General features: G+C 39.0%; 1 protein-coding gene across 1 annotated transcript in view; it reads right to left on the bottom strand.

Moving 5' to 3' along the window:
• LOC139720691 (ecotropic viral integration site 5 protein homolog) overlaps positions 1–22,591 on the bottom strand; it is a 123,974-nt gene that overhangs the window by 91,200 nt on the left and 10,183 nt on the right. Inside the window, exons 3-11 of the mRNA XM_071632046.1 lie at positions 17,997–18,279; positions 16,081–16,305; positions 14,149–14,223; positions 13,263–13,388; positions 12,504–12,647; positions 10,878–10,967; positions 9,102–9,199; positions 8,121–8,181; positions 7,331–7,555 (exon numbers count right to left, since the gene is read on the bottom strand). Of these exons, the coding sequence (XP_071488147.1) occupies positions 7,331–7,555; positions 8,121–8,181; positions 9,102–9,199; positions 10,878–10,967; positions 12,504–12,647; positions 13,263–13,388; positions 14,149–14,223; positions 16,081–16,305; positions 17,997–18,279 (1,327 nt within the window). The remainder of the gene's footprint in view (positions 1–7,330; positions 7,556–8,120; positions 8,182–9,101; positions 9,200–10,877; positions 10,968–12,503; positions 12,648–13,262; positions 13,389–14,148; positions 14,224–16,080; positions 16,306–17,996; positions 18,280–22,591) is intronic.

Genomic DNA, 22,591 nt, shown 5'->3' with positions numbered 1-22,591 from the left:
AACATTTTCTACAAATGATAACATTATCTCATGCCTAATAATTCTGAATTGTATTCACAATGCACTTTGGTATAAAATCATGATTGACCAATAATGAAGAATTCATGATTTTAATTTATAAGAAGAAAAGTCCAAGGACAAAGGACAATGTCATGCTTTAGAGTAAAACAAGACGAAGTAAGAAAATGGGTTGTATGTAAGTGAGAGATTAGGTGTTGAACTTATTTAGCTAGGGAAAAAATATGTTTGACACTTTTCAAGCAGAAGAATTGAACTTTTTGTCAGTTTTCTTTGTACACAATCAACAGAAAAAATTGGGAGGTAATAACATAATCAGCTCACTCATTTGCACATTCACATCAACTGTTTCAGAACCGTTTTGCAGAAATAAGTGATCCAAATCTTTAAAGTGTCACTTATGAATTACAACTATCACTTACAATTCTCCTTATATTCTTAATCCGATTTTGATATCATTGTCATTCTTGCACTTGCAAATGGTTTCATTTTTTCTTCTGTTTTACTGGGGGGGTGGCTACATAAATCATTTCTTGTCCAGAATTGTTTTTTAACCCATTTTGAATGTTTACCTAGTGGCCCCTGTGCGAAACTTATCAGGATTTTACAATCTCAGAGGGAATAGGTTAAATACCCACTACTCAGTATGCCATGGACTGATACGTGAACCTCCTTCTAAAGTCATTACCAACCTACAGATTGTATTCATCTTGTGGAGAATTTTGCATTTTTTCCCAAAAAATGTAAAAGGATTGAGATTCTGCACAGAGAGTTATTATTCACCTAATTCACGATCTCATCTCATTGTTTGTACAAGCATTCAGCAATAATAAGACATTTTTGCTTGTAACCACAGGGGCTAGTGGCTTTTGTCTGCCAGTAATTCCAACCATGTTGCATTGTGTTATACAGGCTATCAGTCTAAAGTGTGACATCATGCTGTCACAATTATACAAAGGGAACAACATACCAGAAACTAGTAAGGCTACACACAGCGAAACATACTGGAAGACTTTTGATTACAATCACTTTCAAGTCATCACAAACAGCACATCTACAATTTGTACGTCTCTCATCATATGATAGCTAAAAAGTTCGGAAATGAACAGATTTTTATAAACCTCCTTCGTAGTGTACCTACTGACGAAATGTCTGTTTTTCACAGAAATGTCATGAACCCAACTTTGCGGCTTTTGCTTTCGGTCCGTGTCAAATAAATTTGTTTTGTCTCAACAAACTTGACGCTGGTTGCAGAACATATCATCAGGTAGAGATTAATACTAACATGTACCTAGATGTACACCTGCAGATAAAAAAACCCAGAAAGCCTGCATGCTCACACACATCAGCCTGTCCATTTGAAGTCTCTTTGGATCCATGCTATCTGTATGCACATTTGCTTTTATTTTGGTGCATGATACACACACGTCATGAGAATGATAACATTATGAACCCGTTTCAGAGGAAGACTTGACTCTTTATAATGCAAATGGCAAGAAGCGGGAAAGGGCTTTGTTGTTTTGGTTTTCCCCTGTCAAGCACACACACAAAATATGCACACATGGACAGATACTTACAAAATATCATTTGGCACTGTTTTGTAATTGAAATATCTATTATAAGAAGGGAAAGTGAGAAAAGTGAGAGTGAGAAATGATTAGTACGACAAAACACCAGAGACAACACATCAAGGAAGTATTAAAGGAATAAAGGCATAACACGTCTCTACAGCTAGTATCAAGAAGGAGAGGTTCGTGATTAATATGATGAGAATCCTTACAAAGTTTTCAAGATTACTGAAATCATTAATATATGACTTATTTGGACTGATCAAAGTAATTACTACATTATTGCAAAAAGCAACTACATTTTAGAAAAAGACACAAAATTGTCATAGTTGACAAAAACCAACAAGAATATTCTCTAAAAGAGACATAACATTGACACACATTAAAAAAAAGAAGAAATTAAACAAGAGACCCGCGGGTCTAGCGCTCACCTGAGTATCGCAAGTTCACCTTTCACGCAGTCACTAATCTAAATTAAAATTTGACCAGGCATTCTCAAGTAGAAGATGAAAATGTACAATAAGGGCCCAATTTTTTAAAGATTCCTTAATTTGGGGGGATTGGGGCCCCCTGGGGCCCTCTGGGTGGGGCATGGTGCCCATTTTGATAAATTGAGATCCTGACCCCCTAGGGATGCTACCTGCCAAGTTTGACAAAAATCCATCATGAGGTTTTCAGGAAGAAGATGAAAATGTACAATTCAGGCCCCCATTTGGACCCTTCCAACCACCCCCCCCCCCCCCCCCTACCCAAGAGGGGCACCCCTGGATCTCCTATGAACAAACTTCAAACTACAGTCATTAATGTACTCACTCATAATATTATCTCAGCTCTATAACTTCTGATTCTAGAGAAGATTTAAAAGATTCCTTCATTTGGGGGGTTTGGGACCCCTGGGGGCCCCCTGGGTTGGGCATGGTGCCCATTTTAACAAATTGAGATCCTAACCCCCTAGGGATGCTACCTGCCAAGTTTGGTGAAAATGGGTCATGGGGTTTTCAAGAATAAGATAAAAATGTACAATTTAGGCCCCATTAGGACCCCTCCTCACCCCCTCCCCTGGGTCCCAAGGGGGGCACCCCTGATTCTGCCATGAACAAACTTGAAACTACAGTCATCAATGTACTAACTCATAGTATTAACTTAGCTCTATCACTTCTGGTTCTAGAGAAGAAGATTTTTGCGGATTCCTTAATTTTGGGGGGTTTGGGCCCCCTGGGGGCCCCCTAGGTGGGGCATGGTGCCCATTTTAACAAATTGAGTTCCTAACCCCCTAGGGATGCTACCTGCCAAGTTTGGTGAAAATGGGTCATGGGGTTCTCAAGAAGAAGATGAAAATGTACAATTTAGGCCCCACTAGAACCCTTCCCCACCCCCCTCCCCTGGGTCCCAAGGGGGGCACCCCTGATTCTGCCATGAACAAACTTGAAACTACAGTCATCAATGTACTAACTCATAGTATTAACTTAGCTCTATCACTTCTGGTTCTAGAGAAGAAGATTTTTACAGATTCCTTAATTTGGGGGGGTTTGGGCCCCCCTGGGGGCCCCCTGGGTGGGGCATGGTGCCCATTTTAACAAATTGAGTTCCTAACCCCCTAGGGATGCTACCTGCCAAGTTTGATGAAAATCGGTCTTGGGGTTTTCAAGAAGAAGATGAAAATGTAAAAAGTTTACGCACGACGCATGACGGACGACGGACGACGGACGACGGACGACGCACGACGCACGACGGACGCCGGACGAAGGGCGATCGCAATAGCTCACTTGAGCCTTTGGCTCAGGTGAGCTAAAAATCTGAATTCACAGCACTAAATGTCACCATCCTGTTTTGACACGTACACTGGCATATCAAAGATACCTCCCACTAATCATGTTGAAAAAAAAAAAATCTTGCTTTCTTTGGTGGATAGATCTACTGAGACTTATTAGAAGACACAAGGCATTTGTCAATCAGCATGGTGCAATATGGATGTAGTCTGAAAGTGGTTTCAAACGTACAAGTACTGTATTAAATCCAAGCAGCACACTGTCATGCTTTTAGTTCCATCCTCACATCAAGAGTGACTAAATTCTGTCCACACCTGCTGAATTATTGCACCTACACATTGCCGCAAATGTCACAAGACTTTCTACGACTACAGTAGGACTAAGTACTGTATACGCCAATTATTTCATGAGGTTCTTATTTTCCCAAATGTTGCAATTCAGGTGCTATTTGCGAATTAAAAAACACACAAAAGTATGAACTCTAATCTTAAAATGAATGTGAAGTGCACGCATACATTTCTCCGTTCAATGCGGTACTCCACAAACACAAATTCTCATCATCTCATCACCATATTGATTCCCATCAATATCTTAATTTTTGCCTCCATTGCATTAACCCCACCTCCCAACCTGTCTACATTGTATCTAAGAAATAGGGATGATTTGGCTCAAAAGTAGGAGAGAAAGAGCAATTCCCGTAGGAGTGTATACAGTAAAATCATCAAGCAAAATAAGAAACTCCTATAGAAAACAAGAACTGGGAATGGTCGAAATAAAGATTTTTTTCCCCTCAAAATTGCGAACAGTTGGGAGATCTGTGCTTTGTTTGCAGTGTTTTCTTCATCAATTGGCATAGATGTCTCAAAACTAATTGTCAATGAATGGAGATCATCAAATCCCCCTACGACATTTACTGTGTCACTACGGCCTTCCTGTGGACTCAAAAGGCAAGATGCTACACCCGAGTGGGCTTGTTGAATTTACATCTACATTTTGTAGGTCAAGTTTGGAGGAATTACTGGAAGCTGATGGAATAAAAAAACAAAAACAAAAACAAACTTGGTGAGTAAGGCTAAGCATCTGGGCATACAGGAGTTAAAGGGACTGTATAGTTGTGGTTGAGATCTAAGCTCAGGTTTCTAACATTTTTGGGTGAGATGAGAAATATCTTATTAAATATGAAAGAGCATGTAATTCCAAGAGGAATGCAGCAAAGTTTATTAGATTAAAATTGATTTTGAAATGGCCAAGATACCCAAAACAGAGATATCCTAATAAAAGGTGGGACCCACCTTTTATTATGATTGCTTTGTTTTACTTTGTTTTTAAATGTGTTTAAAACCGATTTTCATCAAATAAACTTTGAATTCCTCTTAGAATAGTATGCTACAACCTGTATGTAGTATTTCATAAGTGGTTTCTTGGCATCTTGCATAAAGTTAAAAGCCTAATCCTCATCTCTGCCGAAACTATACTATTCCTCTAATCTAAAATAAGAGAGAATAAGTTGGGGGGCTGACTTCTGTCAGCTGTGCCTCTCACAAGTGGTAAAACCTGGGAAGTGGAAGAAAGTCTCTTCCGCCTCCCTGATAAAACACTGATGATTATCGATGTCCATACATTGCACATTTAGCCCATATGCATTGTTACACATGCTGCTATATGAAACAAAAAGAAAAGAAACAATTCACAATGCTGGCACTGCAAAAACATATGAAACCTGCTTTCTATTCATGACAACCTTATTTTCCCATTTTGTCCACACTTGAACATTCACATAAATATTCTCTAGGCAAAATAACAGTCTAAGTCTATTAATTGTGAATTTTGCACTATTGTCGATGAAACCGACAATATTCGTCTTCTACTTTGGTGTGCTAATTTGTTGGACTTCATATAAGGAGGACATTTAACAGAACCCATACATGGAAACAGAACGAGGACAATTAGGAAAATTTATGACAGTTCAAAAGAGATATATTCCTAGGCATCATGGTCAATAATGTTGTTTATAAGACAAACTACTTTGTATTTTAATTTGTGTGTCAGAAGCCAAGACAGTTACATTGTGAGGGTTGTATCACAACAGATACCACATATCCATACATCAGGTATGATGTGCAGGTACAGATGCAAATGCAGAAACGATATTGCATGAGTTGATACAAAGAGAAATGCACATATTGAATATTCCTTTCCCTATGAAGCCAAACTACCTTTCTAAATTTTCTGTATGTAGTGAAAAAAGAGAAACAGCCAAACTTCGACTGTTGTTGTACACACTGCATTTATGTTTCAAGAGAAGGAGAAATCAAGTCAAAAAGTACCTCAGCTATAAAGTGCAGAACACAAAATGATCACAATATGTGAAAGGGACAAACAAAATACTGATATTAAAAGGACATAACAAAATAAAACAAAACTGTGACAGAATACAAAAGTAATGTGAAACACATAATCGCAAATACACACAAAATTATCACAGGAAATAGCTGAAAAGAAGAATTCTGGACATGGTGAAAATTGTGTTCAGGTGTAATTAGTATTTCAATATATGCCATGCAGTGTTATTGCTTGCATGTTAATGTGTGACAAAACATAAAACAATCATGATTAAACAGAACAACAGAAGAAGGATTCACTGAAACACCCATTCAACACTGGAATCTACCACTGCAATATTTTTTTCAAATCTTTTTTTTAAAAACATCACTCTTTATACACTGGTCTGCCTGAGAGAATGGGTGATTTCAAGTTCGGTGCTAGTGCTAGTGCTAGTGCTAGCAGCCAAATAACAGCCTTACATCGACCTCCAACACCGACGGTCAGATTAACGAGGCGATACCGATCAAAATTATCGATCACCAGCACTAGGTGTTGGAATCACAGCACCGCGAGCTCCGCGGGAATTGCGCGACGAAAAAAGTGACGGCCGATAGTTGAAGCCAAATATAAAAAGATGTAGCCAAAACTGCTTAGTTTTAGACACGTAATGAGGAAGACTGATTAAAATGCCACAAATTTCATCCCTTCTTTAAAACACAATTATCTTTATTTTGCTCCCAGGTTCAGATTTCTATGGCCATGTCTGTAGTGTTTGTGTTCTTTACGTGGGTGACCATTGCATTAGCATAGACTTTGTACGTAAAACGTGCATCTCTTATGGAAGTGAATACGGGTCTCGCACGGCAACGCTAACACCAGCACCGAACTTGAAATGAAGAAAATGATAATCCCTAGGGGCTAGTGTTGGTCAATAGGGAAAATGCACGTAAATTGCTAACACAGACGGCGGAGCTCGGTTCAGCAGACGACACCGAGCCCAGCACCAGCAACCGGAATTACGTCATAATTTTTGAGGTCAACTCCCAACACCGACGTGATTTCAAGTTCGGTTTTATCGCCGGTGCTAGTGCTGAGATAGCACTAGCACTAGCACTAGCACCGAACTTGAAATCACCCAATGTATCCTGCAAGATTGCTACAGTATAGCTGAGCAAAAGTATTGTACCCATATGAATGTATGAATATGTGTACCGGTATGTAAAAATGTATAATTTATACATTGTAAAATCTGTGTATATGAATGTACAGACATGAAAATGTACAAAACCTTGTATGTGCATGTATGTACAATGTATGTACATGTATGTACGTATATGTATAGTGATGTATGAATGTACACATGTACATGTCAGTACGTGTATGCACGCATGTTTAAACATACATGTAAACATGTCAGAAGGTAGAAAGTAAATACAATGTAATATGGTGGTTGTAAGTCTTAAATAGTGTTGATTTAGTCCCATAAAATGTAAGAACAATATAAAGATTACAGACACAAGAAAACACATTGGATAAAATGATCAGACATGCTCGTATTAGTCAAGATTAGAGCGAGAGGCAAATGAACAGATAAATGAATAAAAACACAAAAATGTGACACAGAGTCTGCAAATTCATCCCGGATCTTACCTTTTCCCGGAGGTCGTTGATGACGGTCTGCGCTCCCTCCAGCTCCTTGGACATGGCCAGCCGGTCATTGCGGGTGTGCTCCAGCTCCCGCCGGATGGCGTAGTTCTCCTCGGCCTCCATGGCGCGGGTCAGCTGACCCTGGATGAGTTTGTCGGCCAGGAGTTCGTTCTCCTTCTCCAGAGACTGGATGCGCTGATGGAGCAGCCTGTTTTCTGTCCGCAGTCGCTGGAGGGGAGGATAGACGACGGAGGATGAGATAGGGAGTCTGGACGAAAGACTACCCCCCGCAAATATACCTTAATTTCATTCCGACAACAAATGATTTCTTGTTGTTTTTGGTTTGTTTTTTGTTTTGTTGTTTTGTTTGGTAATTGCATGATTGGAATCCTCCAAAGCGAGAAGCCCTTTCCAAAAAATGAAAGTCATTCTGGAATTTCTCTTGAAAAGAATTACGATGAAGTGATGCAGGTGGCAGGCAATTACAGGAAGGAACATAAGATAGACGTAACTCTGTTTATAATAGTCATTCACATCGCACAAAATCCCATATAGACAGACAAAGCGACAGACATACAGATATTAAAACAGAAGCACACAAACATGCTGGCAGAGATATAGACACAGACAGACAGAAGCACAAAGAGAACAAAGAAAGACTGACAAAGTAAACACTCACACAAACTCGTATAGACAGACTGATTTTCAGAAGGAGACAGCCAGATGTACACACAGACAGTTAGCCAGTCAAAAAGACAAGCAGACAGACAGACAGACAGAGATACAATCTTACCCTCATCTCAATCTGTTCCTCAGTCTCCTTCTCCTTGAAGGCAAAGTAATCCTTTTCTAATCTGTACATCAAAAAGACGGGAACAATCGCAGGAAGAATGATTCAACAATGAATTAAGTCTCTCAAGCATCCATTAAATATGTGATACAAACAATTGATGACATCACATTTAATACCCCTTGTGGCCTTAACATGACTGAGTCTCAGGGAACTCATAGGATTAAATGTGCAGATTTGCCTCACTTTTTTTAAGCAGTGTACATTCACAGAAATATTGTCAACTGACTCAATGCTCTGAATATCACTTCTTATACATCATTTGAATTTGTACGCAATATGCTACAGAAGAAGTTTTTGATGTTCTTGGCTCACACATGGTGAATGTGTTCCCAGTGCAAGAAATCTTCAACTGTGTATCAAAAGCAAGATATTTTTGCGGCATTAAATTTTCACGAACTGGAGCCAGCGGCCTTTTTCACGGCATGAAAGTTTTGCAAATTGCCACTGGCATTCAATGCATAGCGTGGACAAGAACTTTCATGTGCATTTTGATTTTGCTGATTTGTTTTCATGAAATTCACTAGATTAAACTGCATGCAAACATTTCTGGTTTTACAGTAGTGTGATTTACATCTGTGACATTGATAAAAATGAGGGATTCAAATATTTACCACAAGTGATTTCACTCAGCAAATCACATTAAATCATGCTCTATTCTCACGTTTCTACATTTGACCCAGTTGTGCTTTGTTCCCCAATTTGCTTGAAGCGTCTGGAAACTAAACATCAATGAATACAGATTACAAGATATTGCGCCACCATGGCCTTCCTGTTAAGCTAAGGATCATTGCTACAAACAACACGGCAAGCTAACCTTCAAAAACCAAGTCTAGTTTGAATGGATTAATGAACGCTAGTAAAAAAGCTAGACGTAGCAAGTTTTATAAGCTAGGTGCCTGCGCATACGAAGCGTTAGCCTACCTCTTCATCTTCTTGGCATTGTACTTCACTAGGTAGGATGTTTGTAACAGGTGCTCAGGTTCATCTTCATGGATCTTTGGAGCCAACTTCTGAATAAACTGCAGTGTAAGGAGGGTAAACAAAAATCATCATATGTCAAAGTACTTTTATACAGGCTCAGATGATTATAAAGCATAATGCAGGGAGCAATCATTGAACTCCTTCAAGTATTAGAGGATTTATGCTGCAGAAATTATCACCCCATCCTCATCAAAACTGGCAACTCTGAATTTGAAAGCATATCTTATTTTGAGAAAGATTAGATGGGATAGATTAAATTCATGAACTGCACAAAAGCAAAAAAAAAAAAATGTACAAAAATGCCTACAGAAGCCTGTACTTGAATTTTCCCAAATGTGTGGCCCATTGTACGGATGATTTATAAATCAAGTTCCTTCAGGTTTTTGATAAGCCAGTTCACAGTTTAATAGCACTATCAAGCGATGACCTTGGGAACCACTGATCTTATAAAATATGGAACCTTTAACCCGTTGAGGACGAGTCCCGAGTATACTCGGGCAAGTGCCTATGGGAAAAGCATGTTGTAGCAAAATCAGCCCATCCTCAATGGGTTAAGAAGACTAGTTGAAAACAGCCAAGCAGAAGGTGGTGATTTGCATGTGCTGGTAAGTGCTGCATGAATGGCTGTTGTTTAATTGGTTGGAAAGAATACAAATTCACGTGTATATTCTGATATATGTGACCCTGCACCACAAAACAAACAAAAAGTCGCCAGACATGAATTTTGAGTTAAGACCATATTCTGAAATAGCAGACTTTAAGCTTTAAAATGATGTATAAATCAAATCAAATGGACTCTCTTAACCTATCTAAATATTGGAATGAAAGCACAAACTCAGGAAAAGTGTGAACTGAGAAAAGAGGCTCTGAAGTACAGTGTCTATTCAAGCGCTTAATCTTTACCAAGCTGTGCTGGCTGCGCAATGAATGGGACAAAAAACAGGAAGTAAACCACTGGACTAACAACAATGAAGGGATTATCAGATTACACTGAAATTGAGCATGCCTCATTAACACATTCTGTCCATAATTAATGCCAACTTTCAAAGCAGTAGCATTATTCTTTCAAAAGTTATTAGAGTTGAAAGTGACGAGTGTGTACAAGGTTTCTCAGAAATGAAAAGGAGACTCTAAAGACACACCTATCCACTCTATTCTAAAAAAAAAATGTTTGAGATAAACTGCTAAAAAACACACTTTCCTGCCTGTTTTATGATCCAAAATTTTAGCATAATGTAAAAGAAGACTTGCTCTTTCAGAAGGTATGAAAAAGTCAAGATCGGCTAGGTTGACCCATTGCACTTATTTTCAGTCCTCACGCAAAATCAGTGTGCGCGACTTTTTGTTCGTTTTGTGATGCACGGTCACATATGTACTTGGTTCATACATGACTCTTTACATTCATGAAGACCTGTCCCATTTTCAAATGCCTCAAAATAGATGTCAATTTCAAGAGAAGGTCTGCAATGACCTTTATCTGCACATGCTCCAATTGTAGCTGAAGTGGCTTACTGGAATTCTGAAAATGAAACAGAAAATAGTCTTTGACCAAAATCAACCAAATCTACCTTAAGAAATTTACTACCAATGAATCACAAAAATTAGAATAGAACAATACAGCATAAAGCTACACTGGGTCTTTATGGGTTACAATGAACATGACCTGGGGTGGATGCCTTGGAGTTGCCCTGCTCATTTCTAGCCATCTAAACTCACCCTCAGCATTTCTTCCATGTCCAGCATGAGAAGGTCTTCACAGTTCAACTGCAGAATGGCCACACCTATCCTGAAGATGGCTTCCATTCCCTTTGGTGAAGAAAGAAGAACAAGAAAGCATGAAAAGCAGATCACGTCTATAAATGCAACCAATGTTGCATGGAGTCATTCCTCCAGTATCTAGTTTTTGTTGGTTTTTTTGTGTTTTTTGTTGTTATTGTTTGTTTGTTTTTGTATTAGGAGTTTCTACTGTAATATCTTACCATCAGGTATGATGTGGATTAAGAAATGGCATTATCATCATCGGTAATCACATTTTGCTTTGTTTTGTGTATTTTTTTTTTCTTTTTCTCTGTTGTTGTTTAGCTCTGTAAATGAATTGTTGACCTTTTTTTTGTGTTCTGTTGTAATCGTGTGAACGTTTTGAATCTATTTAAAAACAGGCTATATAAATACCGGTTATTATCAACATTACTGGTTATTTTCACTATTATCATTATTATAAAACGACATAGATTTAATACGGGACAGAGGATGAAGACATGATAGAAGAGATGGAGGAGGAAGAAAGGAGGGAAAAAAAGGAAAGAGCTGTTGGTCTTTGAGGGATACAACCACAAAACTATCAATCACCATCACATGTCCCTGGTTAAACTTCCCTGGCTGTAGCAGTGTATACTTGAGCCCCTGGATAGGCAGGACATACTACCTTCTGAGGGGACTTTAAGCCATCACTCCAAGGTTGCATTCAATGTGTTCTTTGTGGTCAGGTGAAACCAATGCAAAATGGAATGCATGTTTCCATGCTGGGAGAACGTTTTAACCCGTTGAGGACGGTTTGATTTTGCTACAACACGCATTTCCCATAGACGCCTGCCCCAGTATACTCGGGACTCGTCCTCAACGGGTTAATAGTGGTGAGTGGTTTCATGGTAGACCAGGTATCCTTTCCTTACTAAATATCAGTGTGGTCCTGAAAGGACCTTCTCAATCTCAGTGTTCCGGTGAGCATGTTCATACTCTTCTTACCACTCTCATGAAGATGGTTAGAACATGCTTGCTTACTAAAATGAAGTAGAAAAAAAAAGATGATAGGGATAAAAGAAACAATTTAGTGATAGTGATAGGTGATGATGATGGTGATGATGATGATGATTACGATGATGATGATGATAGTGAGCTTTGGATCTGCGGCGCAAATGCTGAGACAATGCTAATTAGGCAAAAACTGGTGCTCTGCACAGTCACGAGACAGCTGTTTCCATTGCCTAACCCGGGAAGCTGGTTGTCTTCGTGTTCATATCGCAGATCTATCTAAACCTTGCTACTCATGAAAAAGAAGATGATATGGATGAAAGAGAAGAATCTATTAATGGTAATGATGATGACGGTGATGTTAGTTATGCAGATAATGATAGAAATAACGATTTAGTGATGACAGTGATGATGATGGTGATGATGATGATGATGATGATAATGATGATGATGATGATGATGATGATGATGATGATGATGATGATGATAATGACGATGATGATGATGAGGAGGAGGAGGAGGAAGAGGAAAAGGAAGAGGAGTAGGAAGAAGAAGAGGGAGAACTTGGCAAATGTGAACAAAGATACTCACTTCTGAGATGAAGAGGTCCATAATTCTCATGGAGAGAGATATTGGCAAGCAGACGGCGAAGAGTGTAAGGAACCAGGATGATGCATACATGGATGTGTGGAAGCCCTGAGCTATAAAGTGTTTGTAGAGTTCTGGTAGGATGTCCTATGGGAAAGACAAGAACAAGATGCACCTTCGCATAACAACATTACCACTCCCTGATCTTATCAAGAAGAAAACAGCACTTGGATTAATATTACAAGTTTTAACACATGATACATACAAAATTGTACAATACATGCCATGCTAGAACAAACCAACTTTCATAAATCGAATCCACTGCCCATAAAAATCCTGTGATACTTGTGTCCATGAGCTCAAAGAGATCAACACAAACAGATTAATGCATAGAACACAAAGAGATCAATACCCACAGATAATACCCCTCCAAGACTTTAGATTCTTTTAACATCTGAGCAGTTATTTGGCTCATCAGCCTGCAAGACCTCTCAAATTTACGCATTCCCATGAATGTCCATTCTAAATCACCCATTCCGGAAAGAACTGAAATCAACACAATATCTAAAATCTTCGTGCTTCATCTTATACTGCTTGGGAAAACAAATAGGTCATTTGTTCAGACTCTATTATAACCTCAGTTGAGGGAAGGGAAGGTGTTCACACTGGCAAGAACCAAAAACGGGTGACTTATCAAAGGCCGTCTCCAAGACAATGGGGGGGGGGGGGGGGGGGTCGAGCAGTCTCCTGTGGTGGTCTCACCTGAATCATACACTCAAACTGAAACATGCACAAGCCCAGGTGGGCCATGTTTGGCTTGAACAGTTCTCGCATCCCGTAATCTTGCATCAACTTGACCAGAACACAGAATGCTTCCTCCTCAGGCATCTAGAACAGGGAGAAAATAAAATTTAAATCTAGAACCTTGGCATGATTTGCAGAAAGCACAAGACAAATTACAGCTAAATTTTGGATTCACCCGTTGAGGACGGTTCGATTTTGCTACAACACGCATTTCCCATAGACACCTGCCCGAGTATACTCGGGACTCGTCCTCAACGGGTTAATGGTCGATCCATCCACAAACAACACAGAATATGAGAAAATGCACGGTTTCTAAACAATGTTGAAGCCAAAATTTGGCACTGTATGCTGATGGAAACATTTCTGAAACATAAAAATAATCACACTGTAATGTACCTGCAAACCCCTAGGCCCACACTCAAGTGGGAGCTTCAATCACATCACAAGTTAGGGCTACATTTTGAAGTACACTCAATCAATCACTATAATGTCATTGCACTTCATATCAAGTGCCACTGCTCACGAATCAACATAAGCTTTCACATGTGGTTGATTTATATCACTGATTTCCTGTTCATTTGATTTGGCATAAATACCAAATATCCAAAGTAAGGAGTAATGTGCATGGCACAAATTGTGTAAAATTGTACAATTTTATGGTCTTTTCACACAGGGTAGCCTCATAAAAGTAAGTATTCTTGTACCCACAGGTTTTGCCATTACAATTCTGGTGTTACTGCATAAGATACACTTTACACAACTGTTATATATCTTAACACACTACACAGCATGACTGTATATCATGATGCTGGCAGGCTTTGTATCTGAAGGTTTTAATACTTACTTGCATGAGCAGGAGGCCCACGATAAAGGCACTTCCCTGGCAGTAGCCGACTTCCCGGTCGTGTAATGAGTAAGCCTGTAGGATGTACAGTACACCATGTAAAAATTCAGCTATTCTACATTGGTAGTTAGACCACAGACTAATTACATTACATCAGGGTTGCCAATATTCACACGTCAAAATCAGAAAGCTTCCAGTGAGCAATTAGGGAGATACATACAACGTGTACTTGTGTGTGGCATGCAGCTCACTTGTCAAATGCAATTCCAAATCGGGAGGCATTCATAATCTCATTTGAAGACATGAAGAGACATTTACGATTTCAGGGACCCTCACATAGAATCAGAGAGACTTGGCAGTCTCACAATACTAACTTTCACTGTAATACGTTTGAACCTATGACTTCCCACATCACATTTCCGCAAAAAGTATTAAACACTAAACAATAATGCCTCTGCTACAGTGATAGTTTCTACTATGTCGTGCAAAATACAACTGGAACTATAAAAATCAAAGATAGCAAGGGCCCAAGTCGTTATTCGAAATTCTAAAGCATCATACTGTGGATCACTGTTTGTAGGACATTACTCTATTTACGATTCTGCAGGATACAATGTATCACTGATCACATGACACTTAACTCTTAATGTGCCAGGCCCAAAACCCCTAACGTGCCAGAGGTTTTTACCTAACACCAGAACGTTTCGAAACTGGACTGACAATGAAATTTAAAACCGCCATATCTCTGAAACTATTGACTGTTTTGAATTGAGTTCTACACAACATGTATCAAGAAATGTTTGCTCTTTCGTGTCATGCAGTCAGTTTGCCACAATATCTATCTGAATCTGAAATATTGCAGAAATATTTGATACATCAAAAAAATTATTAGAAATTTTTGTGTAGTATGGAAAAAGAGTCAGTCTTGTTTTTTCTTCAATGGAACGCTCCCTTGACTCTGTGAGAAAGTTTTAGAGCAACATTTCCTCTTTCAAATGATAACAAAATTGCCTCCTAGAATTGTATGATTCCAAAGATACTAGCAGTTTATTTTGTCTTTAGCAATTTCTCTTTCTGCCTCAATAATATTCATTCCCAAATCTGAGTCCTTTAGTCCCAGATCCTGTATTTGAAACTAAAGTAATTGTCCCGGGCCCTGGAATAGTGTCTTTTGTCCACCTGAGAAGGAAGAACCTGCTAATCCTCCTTTTGTCTACGCGGACCGCGGGCAGACGTACTCTATTGAAATCGGCAGGCCTTTGTCCACACGCAATTCCTATGCTAGCGTGGGGACGATTAGTGACGTTCACCAAAACAAAAGGATGAAAGACTTGACCGACGAACGAAAGCTGACCCTCTTTGAGGGACAAAATCAAAGCAGCTTCCCGCAGGACAGCGTCCAAGCGGAACAATGCGAATGGAACCGCATAGACAATACACGCAGAGTCAGTAGCATACACACGCGTGGTATACCTATGAGACTTTTGATCCATACACATCTCGCAGAGGGTGCGCCCGCTGCGGATTTTCGCGATGTGAACAAAAATACATCTAGCTGAAAAATCGTGTATTTACTCAAAATTTTCCTATGTAAGCATGCTTATATTTTAAGTGGAAACGATGGCTATGCTAATCAGCTGCCAGTACATATCATTGGCAGTTGCTTGGTGTAACACATTACAGTACCACAAGAACTTAAATGATCAATGCTTTTCTCGCTGTTTTTAGTCGCCGATCGGCGACCATGGCACGTCAGGACTACGGTCGCCGAAAACTAACTTCAACTTTGCAAAACTTTCTCACATCTAACCTAATCCTAGCAGTATTTTTATAAGTTATCTGTTTAATATGCATATTGAACTATGATGGTAAACCACCAACAACATAAGTCATTACAATGAAAATTCAAAATTGGTCAACCACATCACCCACCTTCATAACATTGAAGAGCGTCTCTTGTCCGAGGCCGTCCTTCTCCTTGAAGAACTCGTGCTCGGGGTACGTCCTGGCGATGTCCCTGCGAATGACGCGCTCATAGGAGGACTGCATCTTGAGGTACTGGGCGTACTGCTCCTTGAGCGGCGAATTGTAGGCACCACACAATAGCTGCCATGCGATACCCCGGAAGTGGTGGGGGATGCCCAACCTAACAAGATCCTGGGAAAGAGTGCAGGGGAAGGGAAAGGGATTGACGAAGGTTAAAAAGGAGTCAAAAGATCCACTTTCCTATCTTGTGGCTATCCTAATGTAGTGTATGCAGGAAAGTTACTGGCATAGCTTTAAACTTGACATTCATGAGTTGAAAAACTAATCCTACAAACGTAACTTAAAACTGCACAACTGGAGTAACTTTCCTCTGTATCTATAGGAGTGACAAACTTCACAGATTCATGATTGCCAGTATGAAGTGGTGACAATATACATGTAGACACATCTCAGTATCAATTTCAATCAGATATAAAGTTTTTGGAAAGCAGAATGCACTGTGAACAAAATCCAGAAAGAAATATTCACCAAAGAATAAGTGAGAAAATACCAAACATTGAATTAACTGTCAACAGTTTGCCATATTATGTTGCTTCTATTATCTGAAATGAGTATATATTCATGAATGAAATTATGATTTGTAGATAAAGATTAGCAGCCATCACTCTTTTTTTTTTTTTTTTTAAAAGCACTTGGATATTCCACAATCTCAAACCTAGGACACAGGTAGTACAAAGTACTTTTGATATTAAAATAAACAACCAAACAAAATGAAAACAAGGAAAAGTAGAAATTACGCGGTGCGTAACATATGTCCCCGCCGGAAGTAGCATTTTGTAACAAAATGTGCAATAATAGGTCAAAAATCAAGGTCAAAGGTCAAAGAAGTCAAAGGTCAAAATTCTGTGTAGAAGTTTTGAAGCCCTCACCTAGTGCCATCACATAAAGCAAACGGAATCGAAATTGGGTTAGAAATGGCGAAGGAGTAGCATTCTGTAGCCAATGTACAATATAGGTCAAAAATCAAGGTCAAAGGTCAAAGAAGACAAAGGTCAAAATTCTGTGTAGAAGTTTTGAAGCCCTCACCTAGTGCCATCATATAAAGCAAACGGAATCGAAATCGGGTTAAAAATGGCGAAGGAGTAGCATTCTGTAGCAAAATGCACAATATAGGTCAAAAATCAAGGTCAAAGGTCAAAGAAGTCAAAGGTCAAAATTCTGTGTAGAAGTTTTGAAGCCCTCACCTAGTGCCATCACATAAAGCAAACGGAATCGAAATCGGGTTAGAAATGGCGAAGGAGTAGCATTTTGTAGCAAAATGTACAATATAGGTCAAAAAATCAAGGTCAAAGGTCAAAGAAGTCAAAGGTCAAAATTCTGTGTAGAAGTTTTGAAGCCCTCACCTAGTGCCATCACATAAAGCAAACGGAATCGAAATCGGGTTAGAAATGGCGAAGGAGTAGCATTTTGTAGCAAAATGTACAATATAGGTCAAAGGTCAAGGTCAAAGGTCACGACTGAAATTCTGTGTAGAAGTTTCAAAGCTCCCATGTAGTGCTATCATATAAAGCAAACAGAATCAAAATTGGCTCATAAATGACAGAGAAGTAGCAAATTGAAGATTTTGATCACACACGGACGCACACACGGACACACGGACGGACGGACGGACGGACGGACGGACGGACACACGGACGGACACACGGACACACACACGTACGGAGCCCGTTTCATAGTCCCCTGCTCGAACTCGTTCGGCGGGGACAAAAAAAAATAGTTTTTTATTTTCAAAATAGTAATATCAACATCAGCATTGCTGTAACAGGTGGCAGAAGGTTCTCTGCCTTCATATTTTTGTTCACCTTGAGTTGTTTTGACTTTTTCCTGGAGTACTCTTCCCAGTCATTGACAATCTTCCCCCATACCAGCCACTGGTCCTGGCAGCTCATCCCCTCTGCCCCCTCTCCTCCTGCTCCTCCTCCTCCTCCTCCTGTACCTCCGCTGCCGCCACTGTTTGCCAGGGCCTGGTTGCTAAGGTTACTGGTAGAGGAACTGGTGGACTGCTGGCTGGCGTTAGAGCCACGACGGGAGGACTTGACGGATTCTGAGATGGACTTCAGTGACTTGGAGTCTGACTCCAGCAACCTGGGCAAAGATTTGCAAGGAAATTGAAACAAGAATCAGCATTATTTAAAGAAAAATGTCACTTGAAGTCAATGCTAGGAACACAAACACTAACACAAAATGAGTAGTGGTGACTGAGTACTGGAAACAAAAAAACTTTTGGAAAAAAAAAACTTTTGCAAAAAAAAAAATGTTGTTTGACAGATAAAAACACTGTGCACTGTTGTGTAAGCACAATGAACACTGTGACAACTATTTTTGAGATTTTCAAATTTCAGTCACATTTACCCTGATTTGATCTGACTTGTTGCATCAATTGCAATCCTTCATTATGTCATTTCAACAGGATTATGAAAGAGGATTATAGCTAAAAGTGTACAAAACTGATGTGAATACATGTAGATTGTAAAACATGATTTTAATGTATGCTGTATACATCACTCTTTAATGATTCTTATAGAAAATCTGCACGCAAATAAATAGAGTGGATGACTAATTATCTGAATTATTAAACATTAACAAGTAATTAGAATGGTTTACACTGCACATGTTTACTGTAGTGTAAGGAAATCAGAAGATTGAGTGAAATATACAAAGCAATACAAAGAGAACAAGGATGTCATTACTTGTTCATCTGCAAGCCATTGCATGTTTCCCAATACCTTGAATTACTCGCTGCCAAACAAGGCAATTACGCAAAAGCTATTACAGTTCAAAAGCAGAAGTTGTAAGCTATTCATTAAAAACTTAGAAGTATAGTCTTCATTTAAAACTTGTCTTTTCTGCTGATATTCAACACAGACAATTGTCTAATGGAATTTGCTTTCTTACACTCCAGTATATTGCCTTTCTTAAGGGGAGGAGCAGGTTTCCAATATCACCTTATCATTTTTTTTTCTATTTTCTTTTTTAGATGGCATACAACCCTACTGTATCATATCCTCCAATGACACAGCAACAATTGTTCATTTACTGACATAATTGTGGTTAAATTTGCTACAACAGTTCAAGTCTGTACATAAATGGGGGCGTGTTGTGTACTCCATGGTGGCAGCCCGCTAATCTTGATCATAAATCTTAAGGTATGTAAATGGCAAAGATGGCGCAAACCTCCACTGCATCATATCACAATTACCCGAGGTATTGTACACCACCCTGAGAACAGAGAGAGAAGGCCATGACAAAATGCAAATCCTGAAAGCATTTAAGTGAAACTGTGGTACTCGCTAGAAGTGGATGAAAGAAATCAAATTGCCTGAAAAGACATTGTTTGGGGTTTCTATTGTTAACTTGTCCTTCGGGTATAATGATGTTTTCATTTTACCACTCTATTCTTTCACCAAATTCCCATTCAATGTAAACAGCACTGGCCACAGTGTATTTTAAGCTGTTATGCAGACCTTTTTTTCCTTCCTTGCAATAGGCAGCTGCATTTACATCAAGACTGTTTACATACAAGTGTACATAAGCAGGATTCCTCACATATTTAATCATAATGAATTAATTAACTCATTAGTCATTTGATTGCAATCAATTAATTAATCATGCATTAGAGGTTATGCTATGAATTGAAAATCAAAACAGACTGCTTCTCTCACTTCCTTTCTACAAGTGTTCGGGCAAGGACCACATTAGGAAAGTGCCTAAAATATCAACCCACTGTGTTCTTTCAAGTGTCAATTAGCACACAAAACTCTATTGTATCAGCCCATTGTACCATGAAACTCCTTGATCGTAATTGTATCCGTCCAAATTGTTTGACACAGAAATGGTTCATGTTGTTGGCCTGAAACAGAAAGTGGGTTCTACTCTGGTTGCACTAGGCAAGTATATAGCAAGGGGGTGCGTAGCACTAATTTTTTTTTTCCTAAAAGGTCTCTTAAAGGACAAGTTCACCTTCATAAACATAAGGATTGAGAGAATGTAGCAATATTAGTAGAACACATCATTGAAAGTTTGAGGAAAATCAGACAATCCGTTCAAAAGTTATGAATTTTTGAAGTTTTTTTGCAGTACCCGCTGGATGAGAAGACTACTGCAGTGCATGAATAACTTAGATGTCACATGCGTACAACAATATAAGGAAAATATAAAGAGAATTTCACAAAATTCCATCTTTTGAAAAAAGTACACATTCCCCTGACTCGTTACCGATAAATGTTATGGGTAATATTATTCCCCCTGCCTTTAGAAAGAGGCAAGTCAATTGCTCTTTTATTATGCGAAAAAAGTGAAAATATGTTGAATTTTCTTTTATATTTTCTTTATACTGTTGTACGCATATGACTCACAAGCTGTAGTAGTCTCCTCATCCAGCGGTTCCAACACAAAAATTTAAAAAATTCATAACTTTTGCATCGATTGTCCAATTTTCCTCAAACTTTCACTGATGTGTTCTACTAATATAGTTGCATTTTCTCAATCCTTATGTTTATGAAGGTGAACTTGTCCTTTAAGTGCTTCTGACTCACTTGTCCAGAATTAAATGCTGAAAGCAGCAAAGTAGGATACTTAACTATGTTATTTCCCAATGATGGTGGTGTATTTAAACACAAAACTGTACACATACCATACATTTCAGTGCATGCATGCATTTGGTCATGTCTGAAGTGAAAATGAGAAGGGTGTTAAGTTGCCACTAAACCCATAGTGTTCAAGACAACTTTAATAATGCCCTTCTCATTCTCAACTGACGAGTGTTCTGCTAACTTCAAGGACTATTATACAACACACACATTGATTCTCCTCATAACAGAATGTGATTCTTTGAATGATCATCAAAATGTGCATTATGAAGAGTAATAAGCTGACAGATAAACTGACTGGTAATTTTGTCATTTCCAGAGGTGCTAGAAAAAAAAAATAAGGAGAAGGAGAAAAAGCTGGAGATTGTATGCAGCCTTCGGGTTCTGAGTATCAGGGTGATTCCCAGCCTCCAATCAGGAAATCACTGATTTGTACAGTGTATTTAGCATAACCACAGCCCGGCTCTGAGGTTCGCTCCACACGTATGTAGTCGTCTTGTTATAGGACATAATGTGTACAAGTACTCTGACTACCTGCATCATGCATGTATGATTGTACACTGCATAATGCATTCTATAATCATGGTTCTACGGTGCCTCGCTGAGATAAACTGCCTGAAAGCGAAAGTCATACTCTTGATACACGATCTATGTACAAATAAACCTCCTCTGCTCGTACATTGTACATCAGCAGCGAATCAATACGTGTATGAATGGCCCCAATGCATCTCTACTGAAAAGCCCGAGAAGTCAATGAGCCTGAAAGAAAAACTAGCGCTATGCTGCATACTTTTGCATCCTTCCTACGTTAGATAGAGCATACAATATTACATTTTGCAAAAAATAATGATATGACTAATTGATTGTGACAGGCAAATCTGTCTGAAGGTAAAACAACATGCATTCATACTTGGCAGTCTTTTTTTAGATTATGGATTGAGGCAGACTAAGCATTCGCACTACGTGTATTAATCGGACAATAATCGTCTCCTCTGAATCTACAGCTGTTTTCACACGGGTTGAAAAAAAAAAATGTTTTGCCATGCTGAATTACAATTAGGATTACAATTACGATTAAAATTATTGTCCGTACGAACAACCAAGAAAGGTTTCGCGGATTCTGCGATTTTAATTTCAGTACCAGGAGAAGAGGTGTGGCTTCTTTCTGAGTTCCCATCAGTCACTCTTGAGCAGGCAAGTAATTTGCGCTTTTGAGTGCTACAGTGTATTAAAAGCATTTATTAGGAGTGCAGTTTTTCTGCTGAAAGTGTTGATTGAAAGGTGACCACACAGTATAGCTCTGCCCCACACAAAAAAAAAAAACATGATTTGGAGGTCAATCTGTACACACAACTATTTTGTTCAATATAATTTCAAAGAATCGTGATCTGGAAAACACCTTTGAACCACCAGTTTAATTACGATTTGAATTGTGATTCAAATCACCTTCTGCAATCCCAGTCTGCATACATGTGTACTTACACACATCTGGCATCATTTGAATCAGGATTCATATTACATACCGCCGTGTGAAAACGGCTTTTAACTATGCTGTGAGGTCCGGGGGGGGGATGTACAGTACCACTGTTATAACTAACATTACTAATCAGTGCGAAAGACCAAAATTTACTGATTGAATATCCCCTTGTCTCAACACTGCCAGATACAGAGTACAAACATTCACAATTTTACAGTGTACATACATGTACAATGAACAAATGTACATACACATTATGAGTTGTGCGATGACATCTGCTCATACCATTACACAGTACCTAGTGTAATTCAACAGAAATAAGGAAAAACAA

Source organism: Diadema antillarum, unplaced genomic scaffold, assembly GCF_040938485.1.
Source record: "Diadema antillarum isolate AM-2024a unplaced genomic scaffold, OU_Dant_1.0 scf00000131, whole genome shotgun sequence".
NCBI lineage: Eukaryota > Metazoa > Echinodermata > Echinoidea > Diadematoida > Diadematidae > Diadema > Diadema antillarum.
This window is presented reverse-complemented; position numbering and strand designations above follow the sequence as displayed.